This window comes from Acipenser ruthenus, chromosome 1 (assembly GCF_902713425.1).
Source record: "Acipenser ruthenus chromosome 1, fAciRut3.2 maternal haplotype, whole genome shotgun sequence".
Taxonomy (NCBI): Eukaryota; Metazoa; Chordata; class Actinopteri; order Acipenseriformes; family Acipenseridae; genus Acipenser; species Acipenser ruthenus.
This window is the reverse complement of record NC_081189.1, coordinates 89,109,319-89,130,110: the sequence shown is the minus strand read 5'-3', so window position 1 is coordinate 89,130,110 and position 20,792 is coordinate 89,109,319. Positions and strand designations below refer to the sequence as shown.

The 20,792-nt window shown below is 41.5% G+C and overlaps 1 protein-coding gene across 3 annotated transcripts in view; it reads left to right on the top strand.

Annotated features, from left to right (window-relative positions):
* LOC117963566 (coiled-coil domain-containing protein 171-like) overlaps nt 1-20,792 on the top strand; it is a 167,968-nt gene that overhangs the window by 84,987 nt on the left and 62,189 nt on the right. For all 3 annotated transcript variants that reach the window (XM_059031740.1, XM_059031749.1, XM_059031750.1), the window contains exons 19-22: nt 1,568-1,750; nt 2,090-2,275; nt 18,755-18,900; nt 19,905-19,959. In XM_059031740.1, the coding sequence (XP_058887723.1) occupies nt 1,568-1,750; nt 2,090-2,275; nt 18,755-18,900; nt 19,905-19,959 (570 nt within the window). The remainder of the gene's footprint in view (nt 1-1,567; nt 1,751-2,089; nt 2,276-18,754; nt 18,901-19,904; nt 19,960-20,792) is intronic.

Here is a 20,792-nt window from a genome sequence, read left to right as displayed (position 1 = left end):
TGTTGTTTTTGTTTCAACTTCAGAGCCTGAGTAGCTATTGCACTGTGATGAAAATGCGACACAAGACGGCTGGCCGCACCAACTACATTATGTATGGCACCAAGTTTAAATCCATCGTTGATGGCGAGCTGCAGAGTGTGTGCAAAGCACAAATTCGAGTCCCATTCAACAAACTCTGAGTTTGCCAAGATGATGTTGCTGGCATTGTCGTGAACATAGGCAGTGATTTTCCCCAGTAAACCCCAATGGTCTACAGCGGTGTTCAACACATCTGCGAGATTCTCTGCTGTATGCCTCTCTGGCATGGCGCGAGTCTGTAGAACTACGCTTTTCATTTCCCAATCCTCTATGAAATGACGTACGACTCGGTATTCAGTGCAGTCCACGCATCTGTAGTAATCGCCACCTTCTCAGCCTTTGACACGTTTCTGCGGACAGAAGCTGCTGAATCAGCATGCATTTTTTCGAGTCGAGTGGTAATTGTTTTTCGTGCAGGGACTGTGTATTCCGGTTCCACAAATTTCGAAAGCCCTCACCTTCAACAAAACTTATGGGAAGCATGTCCTTTGCCACCATATTAGCAATAAGGGCTGATGTTTTTTCAGCACGTACGTTGTCACACTGACGAGGCCTCACTGCAAAGGATGCAATGGCGGTTTGTTGCGGTCCTCTTTCCTTTTCTGTCGTTGCTAGCGTCGCAGAAGGGTGTTTGGCTTTTAGGTGGGTTAACATACCAGTTGTAGATTTGTGGTAGTTTAAATGCACTGCACATATTTTACACTTAACACTGTTTTCATTTACTTTGTCGAAGTATTTCCATGCTGAACTTTTCTGTGAGGAAGCCATCGTTAGCCGAGGTACGTTCTAGTTTAGCCAATCACAGACAAGAAATAACAAATCCCACCCTCCAGTCAATCTTCATTACCGCTACATAGAGCCAATCAGCAGTACAGGCTTTAAAATAAACTCAAAATAGTTTTTTTTTTTTTAGCTTTTGAATGTTGGATTAACTTGTCGACAGGTGCCATCGTTATCGAATAGTCGAATGTTCGACTATTCGGTCTCACCCCTACTTGACACTGGAGAAAGTTCAGTGTCAGTCAGTACTGAGATCGTTGTATCCGGGTCGATCCTGTACGTGATTGTTCTAATAGGGCAAATTTGCATTGAAAAAATCGGTTCTTGCTGTTGGGGTCGTTAAAAACGGGTGTTCATTATAAGCAGGGTTCGTTATAGTGAACTTAGCATATATATATATATATATATATATATATATATATATATATATATATATATATATATATATAATGTGTATATATATATATACACATTATATATATATATATATGTATATATATGCAACATGTAATTTAACTGCAGTGATTTTAAAACCCTATTTTGTTTGTTACCATCAAGGCTCAAATTGTCTTATGTCTACAGAATTGAATAATCAGCCAACATAAACACCTTTTTGCCGTAATAAAGGATGTCTAATGAGGTTACAATTTACTGTGTTTTATGAAGGAAGAAAGTAACATAATGTTTTGTTTTTTTCTCTTATGGATAGCAAACCGTGTCCATCTTGCAGGGTCGCATTCTTGAGTTTACGCAACGCCTGCATGCTGCTGAAGTGGAACGTCGCAATTTACGTATGGAACTCTCACAGTTTAAGCGCAGCATGAATGAAATGAGAAAGGAGGCTGACAAAGCACTTGGACTGAAAGAAAAACTGAAGGAGTTTAAACAAGCTGTAAGTATATTGCTGTATTCTGAAAGCCTCTATTTGTATTGATAAAAATGTATGTACTGTTAAACTACTGTGTGGACAAAAATGTAAGGTTTACTGTAGACCCCTATGTAACTTGTATCACCACTCTACTGTTCAACCCCTCACCCCACACTACAGCGGGATTAGGTGTATAGGACATAAAATAACAAACTGGCTTGACCTAATATCCTCAGTACTGCTTTCCTAAATATACACTCATTTATTCATACACAATAATTAACAAAGTGTATGTATACATCATTTATTCCTGGAGTTAAGAAAATATATGTGCGTGTCTTCTTTTTGTGTCCTCTTTCTTAGGCAATGGTCCCTTTAGAGAGGTTTGAAAATGTGTGCGAAGAACTGAACAGTGCCCTGCTAAGACAGCAGCAGGCCCAAATGCTGCTCCATGAACAGGCACAACAGCTGCAAGAGCTGGGTCTCAGGCTGGAGCAGCATTCTGGTGAGGAAGCTGAGAAGGACCAGACCCTTACTGAGGCTGTGAAGGTAGGCATTGCTTCCAAATGTACTAAACCTGACTCCTACCCATATATTCCTGTAATTGGATTGTTATTATGTTAATGATTCAAACCAGGGACACGCAACCCGCGGCCCACAGGCTGCATGCGGACCATTTATTGTCTAACTGCGGCCCAGTGTATTAATTCCATTTTACCTATGAATATATCGTGAATATTCTTTTAAACTTTGAATTTACGTTTTCTCATTTTGGGGAAAAAAAACAGCACACTGTTTTAATTCATACTGTGGAGGGTAATTGCTTCTCATCAACTTAAGTCTCCAATTAATTTCATTAGTCTTCCTCTCCTTTCTCAAATGCACAACCCCACTGCATTGAAAGAACCCATTTCCAACATAGGAGGCTTGTTGCTAGGGAGGTGATGTCACTGCCCCGTGCTTTTTGTTACATTGCTGCCTGCTACAACTGAACAATTTGTTGGCTAAAATAAAAAAAAACAACGTCAGCTAGTAGATATTTAGTTTGCTTTGTATTGGTATGCAATACATGGTAACAGTACAATATTAATTATATATATATATATATATATATATATATATATATATATATATATATATATATATATATATATTAAACTCTGCTTATTCTTTAGTAATGAGCAGCCTGCTATAAACATGAGTTTAAACTATTTTTCTGGATATGTGACCCGTGATTTGGCCACAAATTTCACATACATTCAAATTTACATGACATTTGATCAAAGATGTTATACCCCTTTACATTTTTACAGGGATTCTTTGTTATGGTTCACAAAACAACTATTCCTAGCTTACCATTTTAGCAGTGCACTTAGTTCTAGTAAATCTAAAACTTTAAAAACAGATCCTTATATAATACATTTGCAGAGTTGTTCATTCCGGGTTTTTTTTTTTTTTTAATTCTTGACTTCTGTGCCTTTTTTGTGCAAACTCCAAGCGTCCCATTTGCACTCTTAGATAATTATTAATATTTTTGTCTTGCCTGCAATTATTTCAATTTAAAGCAAGGGCAGTAAATGTGTTGGATTCAGCAAAAAAATGAGTAACAAGGTGCCCTGCTGAGAACTTTCAGATGGGAAGATTACTTGACTTTTGAAGATGCTGCCACATGCGGTCTTCTTTACTTGTGAGATAATATGGAGATTTAACAGCACTCTGTGGGGCACCCTCTTTGATTCCCAAGCAACATGGCTTCCTGTGACAATGCGTTGCAGGGGGTTTCTGTGAAGATACTCTCTAATAAGGGATGAGACATTTTGAAGAACTGAATAATAAGGGATAGGTTGATCTGTCATTAAACCTTTTATAGAAGAGATACCACATGATAAAGATGTGTCACCCTTTTTACATTTTTCATGCTGGTAAAGAACAGTTTAACTGTCAGTTGTGTGCTTCACACCTTTTCCAAGTTGAAAGCAGGAGCCAGTCACTTGATTTGTAAAGATAAGTGACCCACCAGTGTTAGTCATGTTCTATTCTTGCCCTGCTTACTTTATATTAGTGCTTACACTATGCTGGTCATATGTGCAGTAGCACAAAGTAAGTAGTAAGTTAATTAATTTAATTGATCTCTGTATGGAGACACACTGCATCACAAGGCTGATTTCATACCCTTATAATCACTTTTTACTTAGTCTACTTAGTGTCTCAGAAAATGTTCATCTGGTAAGTGTACATTAGGCCCTGTAAACTAATCTGCTTTCTAAAACAAATAGATTTTCCAAACAATGTCAGAAAATATGATGTCAGTGTTTATAGTTTTATATATTAGATATGTTTTAAAAAAATAGTTTAGTTATGACTCTTGCAATTTAAAAACAACATTGTATTAGAATCTAAACAGTTCGCATGAGCAGGTATCACAGTATCTTGACATGCTTGGTTTTGGAACTTGGTCTTGCTTTTTAGTGGTGCTGTCTTGAAATTTTTATTTCACTGAGAGGTGGGTATGAAGGCAGTTCGATTGCTAAACACCCCAACCCCCCAGCCCCCATGGAGGCAGAAAATGAGGTAGATATAAGAGGGAGTTCAGAAGAATACAGTGCTCACAGCCACTGACTCTTAGCTGGTTTGTGGTAACTATTCTAAAACAAAATGGAACTTATTTAGGACTTAGTTGGATTAAAGACCATGAATCGCTCTCCAGTATACGCCTGCTGTGTAACAGCTTGCAAATTTAGAAAACTTTCATTCATAACTGTAACACACCCAATCATAGGATTATGGCAAAGTGGTAATTAGTGCGCAGGTGAAATGCAGGTGCAGTAATCCAATGATACAAACAGACAACAAAGTATGGGTGAAATGGTTTGTTTTATTTTTATAATCCAATGGTCTGATGACCATGCAGCAAATAATAAAAAGCTTACAATCCACAGCAATGTGTATTGCACAGTTATGATAAAGGGTTGCAGTCCCGTAAATAATAAACACAGTACTAAACACAATTCGACACAAACACGGTGACAAGTCCAAAGTGAGTGCTGTAGTGCTTGTGGTGAAATACAGTTTATTACGTGCAAACATGGGGAACAAGTAGTGCAGTGTTGTCCAGGTTTAGTGCTGGTCTTGGGAGACAGCTCCGGATCGTGGTAGCTGTCTAGTCTAGTAAACAATGAACAGTAACATAGTTTTAGACAGACAGACAAAACAAACAAAACACTCACGGTTCTCTAGAACAATACACAGGTCCTTTCGGTTTCACGTAACCATAAATAAAGGAACAGATCACATCACTACGTCCCTTTATATACCGTCAACCATGACCTCTTGGTTAACGAGTGCAACTGCTCCTCCAATCCATGGATGCCACACCGTTTCCCTTTTTGGTCAAGGATTTAGTGTACCATAACTCTGACCCCTTTGTAGATGGCCGACTTCCGCCGAACCCTGGGAATTAGTTGTCGAGCCATCCAGGCTAGGGTATTCTAACACCAAAAATCATCTGATCTCTGTCACAAGGATATATAGAAATATGAAACTAGTAAAATTCTTTGATAAATGTGTTGACTAGTCTTTATCCTCGATTTTTGTTTCTTTTCTAAAAATTGGAAAATGTATGTATTTTTGCCCTTCAAAATAATAAGCACTGATAAACAGTAAATGCTTAGATGAGCAAGTTGTCAAACTCTGAAATTTTCATAAGGTTGTATCAAATGATGAGGACCTAAGGTGCAGCGTGAGGGATGCATTTTGGATTAAGGGAAATCATTTGAAGGCTGTGCTGTTCAGATAACTGCACCTACAGTGACCTTTCTCAGACACACAATTACAGAGCTGTATGTTTTTCCTTTAATTTCATCAGGGGTTTAATTAGTATACAAATAAAACTTCCCTTATCTTCCTTTCCACCTAATTGGCCTGTCTTTTCTTATGCCTAAAGTGTGTGAAAGTGGGCTGTAATTAGGGTGACCGTGTTCACCTTTCTCTCTCAAATGTACCATCGCCTGAAGGTCTCAAGGCCTAGAAACGGTACTTTGGAATATTGCTTTGCAATCATTCCGGCTGTCCCATCGGCTTTCTCATGAACAGAAGGGCTTTGGGTGCTGCAGGTTCCCACTGCATAGCAGGATCTTCATTCTTTTCCCCACTAAATGTTTATTGATTATCTCACAGCTCCACACTCGGCCTCCAACAGTTTAATATCAGGTGACAGTCTAGAGAGTTCTCCAAGTAATTAGAGTTGAGCATTGGGGGAACAATTAGGAGCATAGTTATTAAACTTGATTTATCCTATTCTCTCCTGAACCATTTCCTCGGTATCAGGCCATCACGCTTCCACAAGCAACCCTTGTTAAGAAATTAGCGGCTAACCTGCAACTTACCATTGCCGCTTTGCTGCCTTGAGGCACACCTTCTCCCTCCATCACTCTCTTGCTTGCTCGCAGTCACAGGACTTTGGAAATATTGTGGGCTATAAAGTTGGTCTGGTGGTTGGTTCAGTTAGATTAACAGAAGTGGGAAAGCATGCAGCCTGTGAGCCGATTAAATAAACCCACTTTTTGCGGTCTTGTCTTTGGTTTAGAATCACCAATATTTCTATAGATTTCAAAACTGAAAAATTGCTTGATCTCTTTAATTACAGGCTTTTGTGTCTAACCTACACATAAAGTACTGTTTCAAATAACTATTGCTTTAAACAAACAGGGGTTCAAAGAAACATAACAGCATTTCATGTGTAGCTCACATTTGTGTTATGACACAAATGATGAGTTATACATACTGTATGGCTTGTTTCCTATAACCTAGAAAAGTTGCACCTTCCTGTTTAGTCCGTTTCAGTTATGAGGGCTTGTAGATTTGTAATATGAATCGGTGCTGTCCATTGTGGACATATGTCCTATTTATACTGTAATTGGAAAACTTGAGGAAAAAAGTGTTGTCTATGTAAGCTCATATTTTTGTAGCTTAAATTCAAGCCAATTCAGAAACCAAACCTGAATAAAATATGATACAGTACAGAGTTTGAGTTGTCAACAGGGGAAAGTGGCTATTCATTATATTTAACTTACCACTAGAAAATATATTTATAATTAAAAATAATGGGATTTGTTTTTTTACAGAAGTATTTAAGTTGGATTTGTAATACAGTAGAGATAGTTAACTGAGTATATAAACTACATTTAAAGTAAATGCATTTTTCATTAAATTACACCAACTTTTACACTGCATCTAAAAGTTGGAAACTGATTTAATCTATTTTTTGATAAAATCATGTTTGCAATTTGATCACTGGAGTTTGAAGTTTGTATGGTGATTGCAGTTTAATCTCCATGATTTTGTATTCCTCAATATTTATTATTACAAATACGCAATAGTGTACTTTTAGTTTTTTCAAAAAAAGGCTACAAACAAATTAAAATGTAATGCACCGGCTAACCAACACATCATAAAAAAAATGGTGCCTACCCTCTACATTACCCTCTTCAAACTATGTTTGAAACCTATTTAAATGCAACTTTTGCATTATTGCTATTGATATTTTCAGTACAGCCCCTTGCTGAATTTTGCACTACTTTGAGATATGCGCATGTGTGATTGTTTCGTTGAAGTTTGTCCGTGTGGTTACTTAAGCTGTTAATTTGTTCATCGCCGTGGTTTACCGTGAACTTTTGGTATTACAAATTAAATGTACATTTTAGACAGCAAAACCATTATAAAAACATCAAAACACAAACTCGTGAACAGCCATTTCCTTACATTACGTTTCTTTTAAAATGGACCAGGTGACATACTTATTTTAATATTTTACACGAAATCGTGGAATATGAATACATTAGTAATAAGACATAGTTAAGTAATCATCTGTTTAATCTATATAATTTATTCATCGCTGTGGTTTGCTGTTAACTTTTGGTATTATACATTAAACGTACATTTTAGACATCATATACTGTATGTATGTATGTTAATACATAATTTTCTACACAGCAGAAGGGCTGTTGTCCAAAACGTCCTGAAATTATATATATATATATATATATATATACATATACAGTGCCGTAAAAAAGTATTTCCCCCCTGTCTGATTTTCTGCATTTTTGCACATTTTTCGCATTGTATTTGGTCAGATTTTTTTGTTGGGTTGTAGTAGTATATAGAGGGAGTCTGAGAGAAAAAATGACACCAAAGTTTGGTGCTTCTTTCATTTGTTTGGTGTGCAAGGTAATCAAACATGCAATCTTCAGGTGTGAAAAAGTTATTGCCCCTCCTAGTTAACTCAACACAATTAAAGGGATAATTAGGGTCAGCTATTTGAGTACTTTGGTCAACAACCAGGCCTGATTTGGGCCAGCCCTGCCCAATATAAATCTGACTAACTTTGACCTTCAGAGTGAAGTTGTCAGCACACAGGTTCTAGAGGCACATCATGCCACGAACAAAATAAATTCCTGAAGACCTCCGGAAAAAAGTTGTTGATGCCCATCAGTCTGGAAAAGTTTACAAAGCCATTTCTAAGGCTCTGGGGCTCCACCGAACCACAGTCAGAGCCATATTGTTCAAATGGAGAAAGTTTGGGACAGTAGTGAATCTTCCCAGGAGTAGCCGTACTGCCATAATCTCTCCAAGAGCAAGGCGTAAAATCGCCCAGGAAGTCACAAAGAACCCTAGAACAACATCCAGGGATCTGCAGGCCTCTCTCGCCTTGGCTAAGGTCAGTGTTCATGACTCCACCATCAGAAAGACACTGGGCAAAAATGGGATTCGTGGCAGAGTAGCAAGGCAGAAACCATTGCTCACTAAGAAGAACCTGAATGCTTGTCTCAAGTTTGCCAAAAAGCACGATGATCCTCAAGAGTTCTGGAACAATGTTCTATGGACAGATGAGTCAAAAGTGGAACTTTTTGGCCGACATGGGCCCCTTTATGTCTGGCAAAAACCAAACGCTGCATTCCACAGTAAGAACCTCATACCAACGGTCAAGCATGGTGGTAGTGTCATGGTTTGGGGATGCTTTGCTGCATCAGGACCTGGACGCCTTGCCATCATAATATGTATCAGATTTTTGTATTATTTGTTCACTCAGGGTCCCTTTATCTAATATTAGGTTTTGGTTGAAGATCTGATAACATTCAGTGTCAAAAATATGCAAAAATGCAGAAAATCAGACAGGGGGCAAATACTTTTTCACTGCATTGTGTGTGTGTGTGTGTGTGTGTGTGTGTGTGTCTATATATATATATATATAATATATATATAATATATATATATATATATATATATATATATATATATATATATATACACGAGTTAAATCATTTAAACCTTGTGAACAGCCCCCCAAAAAAACTTCATATTTTTCTATATCATTTATTTTTGTACACTGCAGTTATACGTCCTTCAAACCTATATATACCTTCAAATATATACTTTGTCCAAATACAGTACTGTGCAAAAGTTTTAGGCAGGTGTGAAAAAATGCTGTAAAGTAAGAATGCTTTCAAAAATAGACATGTTAATGGATTATATTTATCAATTAACTAAATGCAAAGTGAGTGAACAGAAGAAAAATCTAAATCAAATCCATATTTGGTGTGACCACCCTTTGCCTTCAAAACAGCATCAATTCTTCTAGATACACTTGCACAAAGTCAGGGATTTTGTAGGCATATAGTCAGGTGTATGATTAAACAATTATACCAAACAGGTGCTAATGATCATCAATTCAATATGTAGGCTGAAACACAATCATTAACTGAAACAGAAACAGCTGTGTAGGAGGAATAAAACTGGGTGAGGAACAGCCAAACTCCGCTAACAAGGTGAGGTTGCTGAAGACAGTTTACTGTCAAAAGTCATACACCATGGCAAGACTGAGCACAGCAACAAGACACAAGGTATTTATACTGCATCAGCAAGGTCTCTCCCAGGCAGAAATTTCAAGGCAGACAGGGGTTTCCAGATGTGCTGTCCAAACTCTTTTGAAGAAGCACAAAGAAACGGGCAATGTTGAGGACCGTAGACGCAGTGGTCGGCCAAGGAAACTTACTGCAGCAGATGAAAGACACATCATGCTTACTTCCCTTCGCAATCGGAAGATGTCCAGCAGTGCCATCAGCTCAGAATTGGCGGAAAACAGTGGGACCCTGGTACACCCATCTACTGTCCGGAGAAGTCTGGTCAGAAGTGGCCTTCATGGAAGACTTGCGGCCAAAAAGCCATACCTCCGACGTGGAAACAAGGCCAAGCGATTCAACTATGCACGAAAACACAGGAACTGGGGTGCAGAAAAATGGCAGCAGGTGCTCTGGACTGATGAGTCAAAATTTGGCAAATATTTGGCTGTAGCAGAAGGCAGTTTGTTTGCCGAAGGGCTGGAGAGCGGTACACGAATGAGTGTCTGCAGGCAACAGTGAAGCATGGTGGAGGTTCCTTGCAAGTTTGGGGCTGCATTTCTGCAAATGGAGTTGGGGATTTGGTCAGAATTAATGGTCTCCTCAATGCTGAGAAGTACAGGCAGATACTTATCCATCATGCAATACCATCAGGGAGGCATCTGATTGGCCCCAAATTTATTCTGCAGCATGACAACGACCCCAAACATACAGCGAAAGTCATTAAGAACTATCTTCAGCGTAAAGAACAAGAAGGAGTCCTGGAAGTGATGGTGTGGCCCCCACAGAGCCCTGATCTCAACATCATCGAGTCTGTCTGGGATTACATGAAGAGGGAGAAGCAACTGAGGCTGCCTAAATCCACAGAAGAACTGTGGTTAGTTCTCCAAGATGTTTGGGCCAACCTACCTGCCGAGTTCCTTCAAAAACTGTGTGCAAGTGTACCTAGAAGAATTGATGCTGTTTTGAAGTCAAAGGGTGGTCACACCAAATATTGATTTGATGTAGATTTTTCTTCTGTTCACTCACTTTGCATTTTGTTAATTGATAAATATAAACTATTAACATGTCTATTTTTGAAAGCATTCTTACTTTACAGCATTTTTTCACACCTGCCTAAAACTTTTGCACAGTACTGTATATGTATTTTTTTTTTTGCATTATCATGTCTGTGTATCTGCGTTGCCATGTTTCATTACTATATTCATTATGCTAAACTGTGCTTTGCTGTATTTTGTAATTATTGCTTATGTTTTGGTTTACTGAAACTTAAATTAAGCATTTAATACTACGCTAACATTATTTGGGTTATGCATCAATCTTTTCATACTGCTATTTGCAATTCAGGTACTGTGGTGCAATATTTCACTCCTAATAAGACTATACTGCTTACTACTAATATTGTACTCGTATTACACATGAAATGTATGGAAAAGGGCAAATGATGTGTACGTTTAGATGATTTTAAATGGGTCTAAATTTTAGTCTCTAAATACATATTTAAAATTGACATGCCGTATGAGGCTAGATAAAGCGAAATTTCACCTTAAACCACATCAGTGAATAAATTAATAGCTTAAGTAATCACACGGACAAACTTAAACAAAACACTCACACATGCGTATATCTCAAAGTACTGCAAAGTTCAGCAAGGGGCAGAATTCGGCATGACACCATCTCCTTTGTTTTTATACAAGGTTGTTGTTGTTGAAGCATTCCCAGTAGCAGTGTAAACATGCATTATAGTGCTTCACTGATCAGCCCATAACCAAGTAGGTTGGCGAGTTATCCTTGTGTGGGTGCTGCCCTCCGGTATGGACTGTTACATTTTGCTATCTTTTCCCTCTAGAAAGAGATGGGAATTCTTGAAGGTTTCTCAGAAGAAAATAAATATATTTCAGTTGATGCTTAATAAAGGTGCATCGTCTTTTATTTAGGGCTCCAAATAACTTTCACTACAAAAAATATTACAGATGGAATCGAAAGTGGTATATAATGATACCTAATATTGTCTGAGAGTTCGAGAGGCTAATAACTCTCAAGCGCTGTAGGCAATTTTTCACCCACCAGTGGTGCAATGTTCTATGTACAGTATTCTGTATATATATTTTATTATTATGTTTTGTGGTGTTGCCAGACATTTTTTTTTCTTTGTATAACTCCCAACATATTGGAGACCCAAACTTCAATGGAGTTTCTAAATAATATAAGATTTAAAAGCAGGCGCAGAATTTCTTCACTATCTTTATGCTCCGTTCATTATTTGCCATGCAGCTATTCCAGCAAGTATTTCTCCTGAAAGACTCCTCAAGGTTTTTAAAAAGTGAGGTGGGGAAGCGTATTAAGATTGCTCTGTGCATTGAATTCCTTAGGTGAAGCATTGTGCACTGAAGCCTGTGCAATATACTGTTATATACTAATATACTATACTAATATCCTAATATATAATTTACTAATATGGTTCCTTGCCTCGCTTCAGAAAAAGCCTTGAGGGGTCTTTGGGGGGGTTGGAGGGGAGTGGTGCTAGGTCACCAGCATCACTGTCGAGCCTTCCCGAGTTGTCGTGGGTCATCAGGTGGGAGGTGTCCACCTGATGACCCATGTAAAGTGTCCCACCCAACCCATTCCAGATGGTTGCCATGCTGAGGCACTAAGTAGGCCTCACTTTGGTTGATCAGATGTGTTTTGTAAAACGATATATAACCGGGCCTCTGTAGTGGAGGGATTCCATTTGAATGGAGTGCAACCAAAACTCAAAGAAAGTTATCCACATGCACACTTTGTACACTGCTTGCCCATCAGCTGGATATTATTATGCGACAAGTCTGCTTGGTTGTCAAACCTGTTCCAGTTTTTTTTTGCAAATCTTTCAGCATTTTCAACATTTTTCGCAACATCTCCAAAACGAACATCTGTTCTTGACGACCTGTGTAGCAGTCGAATTCCAAGTTCTGGTTCAACTCGGTGAAACTTTAAAAGCAGAACAGTAAACACGGTGTATGAAAATCTAAATGCTCTACTGGAGTGCCTTGAGAAAATTCAGAGCGAGGACAGCTGGGATGATGGATCAGTTCACCAATCATATGGGCTGGCAAAGCTTTTGAAGGATGAAGATTTTCTTTTCGTTTTGAAGTCTTTTCACCGTACAATGCTTCACATTGACAATTTCACAGTCTGTGACAGAAATAAAAGAAAACCTTTCAGCTGGAAAATCCAAAACTGAAACTGGACCACCAAAGAAAAGACTGAAGTTAAATAACACTCCTCTTGTGCAAGAGGCATGAAACCTTATGATTCTGCAGGCAAAAGAACGATTCCAGAAAACAAACCACTTAATGTCATTTGATCTTATTGATCCAGAATGATTCCATAGATTTAAAGTGGTCTTTCCTGGTGAACAGCTGGAAATGGCAGTGAAGTGCTATCTTATGCTGTGCAGAGAAAAACTTACAAGTGTACAACAGTAGTGAATTCGAAAGTCTGAAGACGGTGTCCACATTGCGTACACCTCTGGAAGAAAACACCCTGCAAGATGCTTTTTCTGAAACTTTCCAGCTGACTGAGATTGCCATTACTTCCACTGTAACAACAGCGGAATCCAAGAGATGTTTCAGTACATTTGAAGCATATTAAAGCATTCCCGCGCAACACAGTGACACGACAGGCTTAACGCACTTGGTGTACTCTCCTTGGAAAAATAACTTGTCTGCAGCATTCCTGATTTTAACAGTCAGGTTGTAGAACTGTTTGCTTCTCAAAAAAAACAAAGAGGCCAGTTCCTCTACAGATAAGTTAGGCTTGTTTCTGTTTTATATGTTGATGACCTGGCAATGTATTTACAAACAAAAAAGGGTTAAAATTGTAGAAAATGTGATATTGTAGCAGCAGAGTATCGTTGATTCTGGGGTGGGGATTGGGGGTTGGCTTCTTAGCCCCACTGAAACTTTAAACCAAGTGCCACTACTGCATAGCCTACATAATAAGATAGGTAGCCTACATAATAAGATAGGTAGCCTACATAATAAGATAGGTAGCCTACATAATAAGATAGGTAGCCTACATAATAAGGCTGTCAACTCCAGGAGTTCTGATGGTATGTATAGGGCTGTAAACGGCTACTACTGATGATGATGATGATGATAAATATGTCTCGGATGATTCGACCAGTTACGTTACAGAGTGCTTTGTTCTGTGTAGGCTTCTATGTACCTCAACGGTTCATATAAGTACTCTTCTATTTAACTTTTGTATCCATAATAATGGATGTTTTAATGCTTTTATATCGTAAATTGGCAGAGCAGGGGCTTTAAATTGTGCCTTTAAAAGTTTTCATCCACATGTTTTCTATTGAAATTATTCTATATTCACTACCACCACAGGTGAGCAACTCGGTATAGGGATGAAAAGAGTTATCTTAATTAATATATTCTTTTTGTTGTTTAGATATCCTTTGTAGAACATTTGTTCCATATAGCATTTATTACTGTAGTACTTCTTAGAGGCAGGGGCCGGGTTAATGTTTACTATCAGGTGTACCGGATTTTCTCGATTTTCTGGATATGATTGTGAGAGCTTGTGGCAATGTGCCCCGCCCCTGTGTGCATATTATGTGTTGTATGTTGCGTGCATGTGTAAATGTTGGTGTATAGTCATTAGTACACGGGATATAAACGGGTCTGTGTTTCACGTGTATTTAAAAAGTGTAGATTTGTATTTAGGCGCGAGGAGGGCACAAATCACTTCACGTGCTGGTTAAATGTAATATGTGAGCACGGGGTTGCACAGAATGAATTCACGTGCTGGGATTCAAGTGAATAATTTAATTAGTAATTGAATCCCAGCACAACAGTATATATAGAGACACGTAGCATTCAGTCGGGGTTGGGTGTTCGGTGAGTGGAGAACGGGATTGGAGACAGAGGTAATTGTGAATTGTAAAAGCGTAAATATAAGTGTTATCTGCTCACCGTGTTTGTTTGTCTGTCTAGTCCGTTTTGTTCGTCTATTTATTTTGGCCTCAAGGGCCGTGCCCTGTGTTTTGTCTGTTCCAACCTTTTATTTTCTGTTCTGTTTATTAAATGCTGAGCGAAAGCATTCACTCAGCTTCACCAAACCACACCTCTCTCTCTGTTTATTTCCTGCTTCTGGTCTGACGCTACCCACTCCGGCCGTCTTTGTGACACGTGGTGTCCTGCGTGGGATCTACAGCGCCTCCAGGACTCAGGCCAGAGCGGGAACCGCAGTTTTTTTGGGGGGGGAAAAAAAAAAAAATTGTTGGATTACAAAAATATATAAATAAATAAAATGGGATGGAAGGAGGACAAAGAGGTGAAGGACAGGGAGGAGGAGTGCCGCCTAAGGGCCAGACATCCACGGCGATTTAACAAGCCATCGCCAGAGTGCCTCCTCTGCGACCAGGATCATCTGTTCGCCAACTGTCCCTTCCGCTGCCCCTACCAAGAGGGAGATGAGGAACTGGCCCAGGAGAGGAAGGGGAGGAGGAGACAGAGAAGGGGAAAGGAGAAGAGGGAGCCTGAGCGTCCACAGCCCGAGCGGCAGGAGCCAGAGTGTCCACAGCCCGAGCGGGAGGAGCCCGAGTGTCCACAGCCCGAGCGGGAGGAGCCCGAGCGTCCACAGCCCGAGCGGGAGGAGCCCGAGCATCCACAGCCCGAGCGGGAGGAGCCCGAGCGTCCTACGCCCGAGCGGGAGGAGCCCGAACGTCCTACGCCCGAGCGGGAGGAGCCCGAACGTCCTACGCCCGAGCGGGAGGAGCCCGAACGTCCTACGCCCGAGCGGGAGGAGCCCGAACGTCCTACGCCCGAGCGGGAGGAGCCCGAACGTCCTACGCCCGAGCGGGAGGAGCCCGAGCGTCCTACGCCCGAGCGGGAGGAGCCCGAGCGTCCTACGCCCGAGCGGGAGGAGTCGGTGCGTCCACAGCCCAAAAGGGAGGAGTCGGTGCGTCCACAGCCCAAAAGGGAGGAGTCGGTGCGTCCACAGCCCAAAAGGGAGGAGTCGGTGCGTCCACAGCACAAAGAGAGGGAAGTCGGGGCTTCCATAGCCCTAGGACCCAAGCTGCCAGCAGAGGGAGAATGCCTGCTGGTCCCACCTCCACCAGCAGAGGGAGAATGCCTGCTGGTCCCACCTCCACCAGCAGAGGGAGAATGCCTGCTGTCCCCACCTCCACCAGCAGAGGGAGAATGCCTGCTGTCCCCACCTCCACCAGCAGAGGGAGAATGCCTGCTGTCCCCATCTCCACCAGCAGAGGGAAAATGCCTGCTGTCCCCATCTCCACCAGCAGAGGAAGAATGCCTGCTGGTTTCCCCTTCTGAGGCAGAGCCGCACCAGTCCCCTGCAAGAAAGGCAGAGCCGCACCAGTCCCCTGCAAGAGAGGCAGAGCAGCACCAGTCCCCTGAAAAAGGGGGAGACTACACGCTGCTCCCACCTCCGTCGCCAGGAGACTACACGCTGCTCCCACCTTCACCGGCAGGAGCAGAGCAGCAGGAGGTGCCTCTACCTCCGCCACCGCCAGGAGCAGAGCAGCAGGAGCTGCCTCTGCCTCCATCACCATCAGGGGGAGAGGAGCAGGAGCTGCCTCTCCCTTCACCAGAAGGGCCAGGACGTGAAGCTGGCGGTCCTCAGCAGCCCTTGCATAGGCTGCTGAGGGAAGCATGGGGAAGAACCGCCCGGCCGCAGAGGCCGAGAAGAGGGCCAACACCCGCACCCCAGCTTGTCCTGACTCCCTGCCTCGCTTCGCCCAAGGATGCTGGCCTCGCTTCGCCCAAGGATGCCTGTCTGGCATCGCCTGGGGCTGCCTGTCGCTCCGCATCGCCTGGGGCTGCCTGTCGCTCCGCATCGTCTGGGGCTGCCAGCCGCTCCTCATCGCCTGGGGTTGCCAGCCGCTTCTCATCGCCTGGGGTTGCCAGCCGCTCCGCATCGCCTGGGGTTGCCAGCCGCTCCGCATCGCCTGGGGTTGCCAGCCGCTCCGCATCGCCTGGGGTTGCCAGCCGCTCCGCATCGCCTGGGGTTGCCAGCCGCTCCGCATCGCCTGGGGCTGCCAGCCGCTCCGCATCGCAGCAGGAAGTACTGTGGCCAGAACCCCACCAAGGGGAGCTGCCGTCCACGAAGAAGGTGGGGGAGGTCAGGAGACCTGCTCCCACTGCAGCAGTTTTGCTGCCGGAGATCGTGGGGGAGGTCCGGAGACCTGCTCCCACTGCAGCAGTTTCGCTGCCGGAGATCGTGGGGGAGGTCCGGAGACCTGCTCCCACTGCAGCAGTTTCGCTGCCGGAGATCGTGGGGGAGGTCCGGAGACCTGCTCCCACTGCAGCAGTTTCGCTGCCGGAGATCGTGGGGGAGGTCCGGAGACCTGCTCCCACTGCAGCTTCTTCGCTGCCGGAAGTACTGTGGTCGGAGCCCCACCAAAGGGAGCTATCGGCTACAAAGACAGGGGGAGAGGTCAGGAGACCACTTTCCCCAGCAGCAGTTTTGCTGCAGGAGTTCTTGTGGCCGGAGCCCCACAGGAGGGAGCTACCGGCTACGAAGAAAGGGGGAGAGGTCAGGAGACCAGCATCCCCCGCAGCAATTTCGCTGCAGGCGTGGACCAGCATGCTGTCAGCCGTGCCACTACCGGCAGGGGTGCTGACAGCATGGCCAGCCATGGGCCCACTGAAGCCTCCCTTCCCAGCCCGAGACTTTGTCCTGGACTGCTGGATTTTTAAGGGGGGAGGTGGCCGTTGAGGCCATGTGTGCTTTGCACAGGGGGGGGTATATGTGGTAATGTGCCCCGCCCCTGTGTGCATATTATGTGTTGTATGTTGCGTGCGTGTGTAAATGTTGGTGTATAGTCATTGGTACACGGGATATAAACGGGTCTGTGTTTCACGTGTATTTAAAAAGTGTAGATTTGTATTTAGGCACGAGGAGGGCACAAATCACTTCACGTGCTGGTTAAATGTAATATGTGAGCACGGGGTTGCACAGAATGAATTCACGTGCTGGGATTCAAGTGAATAATTAATTAGTAATTGAATCCCAGCACAACAGTATATATAGAGACACGTAGCATTCAGTCGGGGTTGGGTGTTCGGTGAGTGGAGAACGGGATTGGAGACAGAGGTAATTGTGAATTGTAAAAGCGTAAATATAAGTGTTATCTGCTCACCGTGTTTATTTGTCTGTCTAGTCCGTTTTGTTTGTCTATTTATTTTGGCCTCAAGTGCCGTGCCCTGTGTTTTGTCTGTTCCAACCTTTTATTTTCTGTTCTGTTTATTAAATGCTGAGCGAAAGCATTCACTCAGCTTCACCAAACCACACCTTTCTGTCTGTTTATTTCCTGCTTCTGGTCTGACGCCACCCACTCCGGCCGTCTTTGTGACAGAGCTCTATTGAGGCCACAAAGGTCTTTAACTTAGATGTGATGACTAAAGCTGAAAATAATACAAAGTGAATCAAAGCAACAACACATGAATTTAGATAACTATTTCTTGTTCTTATCAAGTTTCTCTTTACAATACACCTTGCAAAGCTGTCAGAAGAAGTGCAGGCACCATGCATGAACAAGTAGCATTGTCCCTCATAAGTCCCTATGTGTAGTGTGTTGGGTTTTTTTGTGCTTGTGCTCTTGAGTAATGTAAATGCACCGGAGTCAAGTGAACACTCATGAACAAAATATCCTGAGCTGTTGGGAGTTATTTTTCTTCACACTATACATTTTGTTACAGCCTAACAAAGCTCAATGAGAGTGTAAGCATTTGTTTGATCTTATACTGAAATATAGCAAACGGGTGTATACTGATGATGATGATGATGATGTTTGGTGAACTTTCTTGTTATCGCATTTAGTTTGCTGCTGATGCACAGTAAAGAACATATTTTTTTTTTCTTGTCAGGAGTTTGAGAGGTTTCTACTACATACATGTTTTTGCTATGAATAATTAAAACAAATCAACATCATTTTGCAGATTTGTTTTTTGTGAGGCACACTTTGATCTTAATCTTGCTGAATGTTCACATATGACAACTCAAGCCCAGTGCGAGTCTTTTTTCGCCTCATCTTTTGTTGTTGAATTGCCAATGGCGTGAATAGAAGTCATGAACTAGGGCTGACAAGTATTGCTGTTTTTCTGCTTGCTTCCAGAGTCTTTCCGAGGCAAAGATGGAGCTGAGAAGAAAAGATCAATCTCTGCGTCAGCTCAGGAAACATCTTTCCCAGCTGGAGCAGGACAAGCGTCGACTGGAGGAGAGCATCCGTGATGCAGAGAGCGCCCTGTGCATGGCAGCCAAGTGAGTATCGGAGCCTGGGGAGATCACTTAAAATATTATTATTATTATTATTATTATTATTAGTATTATTATTATTATTTATTTCTTAGCAGACGCCCTTATCCAGGGTGACTTACAATTGTTACAAGATATCATATTATTTTTACATACAATTACCCATTTATACAGTTGGGTTTTTACTGGAGCAATCTAGGTAAAGTACCTTGCTGAAGGGTACAGCAGCAGTGTCCCTCCCTGGTATTGAACCTACAACCCTCCGATCAAGAGTCCAGAGCCCTAACCACTACTCCACACTGCTGTCCACAAGATCAATTCTTTCTGTATTTGTGCAAAGCTTTGCTCAGCCCAAGATAATAAGAAAAAAGTTCAGAAAACCAGACTTTTGAAATGTACTACTACAATCTGGCACAATCACGCACAAAACACACGCACAAAACACACACACACACACACACACACACACACACACACACACAAAAGATGTACCCAAACTACAAACTAGTTGCATGTTATGATAACCTTCATGCATGAATTAAGAAACTCAATTAAATAAATTGTTACAATGAAGAACAAATAGTGAACAGAAGTTCCAAATTGAGGTCTTGTGACTTCAATGTTTCTATGGTTTTGAGACAGAACACTGCGTTTTTAGAAACTTTTTTTGTAGTATGTGATTTTCACAATTAGGTTTCATTGCCAGCGTTGTGCAGTAAATATCAGTGTCAAAGACCACTCACTTTTTGAGAGACTACTTTTTACACATGGTACACACATTTGTTTTCTAGGATTCTTTCAGTCAGGTTCCATAACTAGTGCTGTCAAGTACAAATGTACTGCTATTGTTTGAACCACTGGCCATATCAATGATAAAGATCTTATTCCTAACACATTTTGTATTAGCCATAAACATATACCTTAGCACTATTCAAGACTAATTCAAGATCAAGGTATAATGTGTGTCTACGCACTTCTATAACAAATGTTATTTTATTGGTTCCTTACAGGAGTAAAGATTTCATCGCTGGCTACATGAATTCAGTAGAAGGCAGTGTTAAGGAGGTAAGTTGTTTCTTTTGTATACCTTGTTAGAATGTTGAAAGCTACAGTAAATGTGGTAACCAGATAAAAACATGAGAATTTGCAAATAGGCAGCAGACTTAAATATTGCAATAAGTAAAAAAAAAAAAAAAAAAAAAAAAAAAGCAGAAGGAAGGAATACACTTGACTTGGATTAATGTACATATGGCTCTGATATTGATGTGGTTTACAGTTGTTTTTGGCATAGAATACAGTAGACAACTGAAAACATACATCTCAAATGAATTTATAAGGAACAGTTTATTTTTGTGTAGTATATCTTATTTCTTATAGCTCTGGAAACACTATTAGGCAGAACAGCAAAATTGTTATGATTACATTTTGATATGTACAGTGTTTGATCTAAGATATAAAGCTGGTGTTCAAACGCAGGAACAACTGCCCCAATTCCTTACAATATTTTCTCCCATCAATATAATTGATAAAAAACATTTCAATAAAAATTGGATTGACCAGGGTAAACCCCGCTGGAATTTAATATATGTTTTTTACTGGAGTCCTAAGGAAGCAACAGGCAACAATCACAATCTTGATTTCACAATAGTATTCTTAATTATAGACACAGCCAGTCATATAAAATACTAAATATATGCAGCTGTGTAGCACACACACACACATTTCTAATTTATGTGATTCAAGAAATCATTGTATTTGTCATTACTTTAAAGGCCACACTTACTGTACTTGTGCATTCGTCCACACTGACTCAAGTGTTTTGAATATGATTTTACATTTTCTGCCCCTTTGCTTGCTCACATCAGTAAGCTTTTTAAATTAAGAGAATCCAGTACACA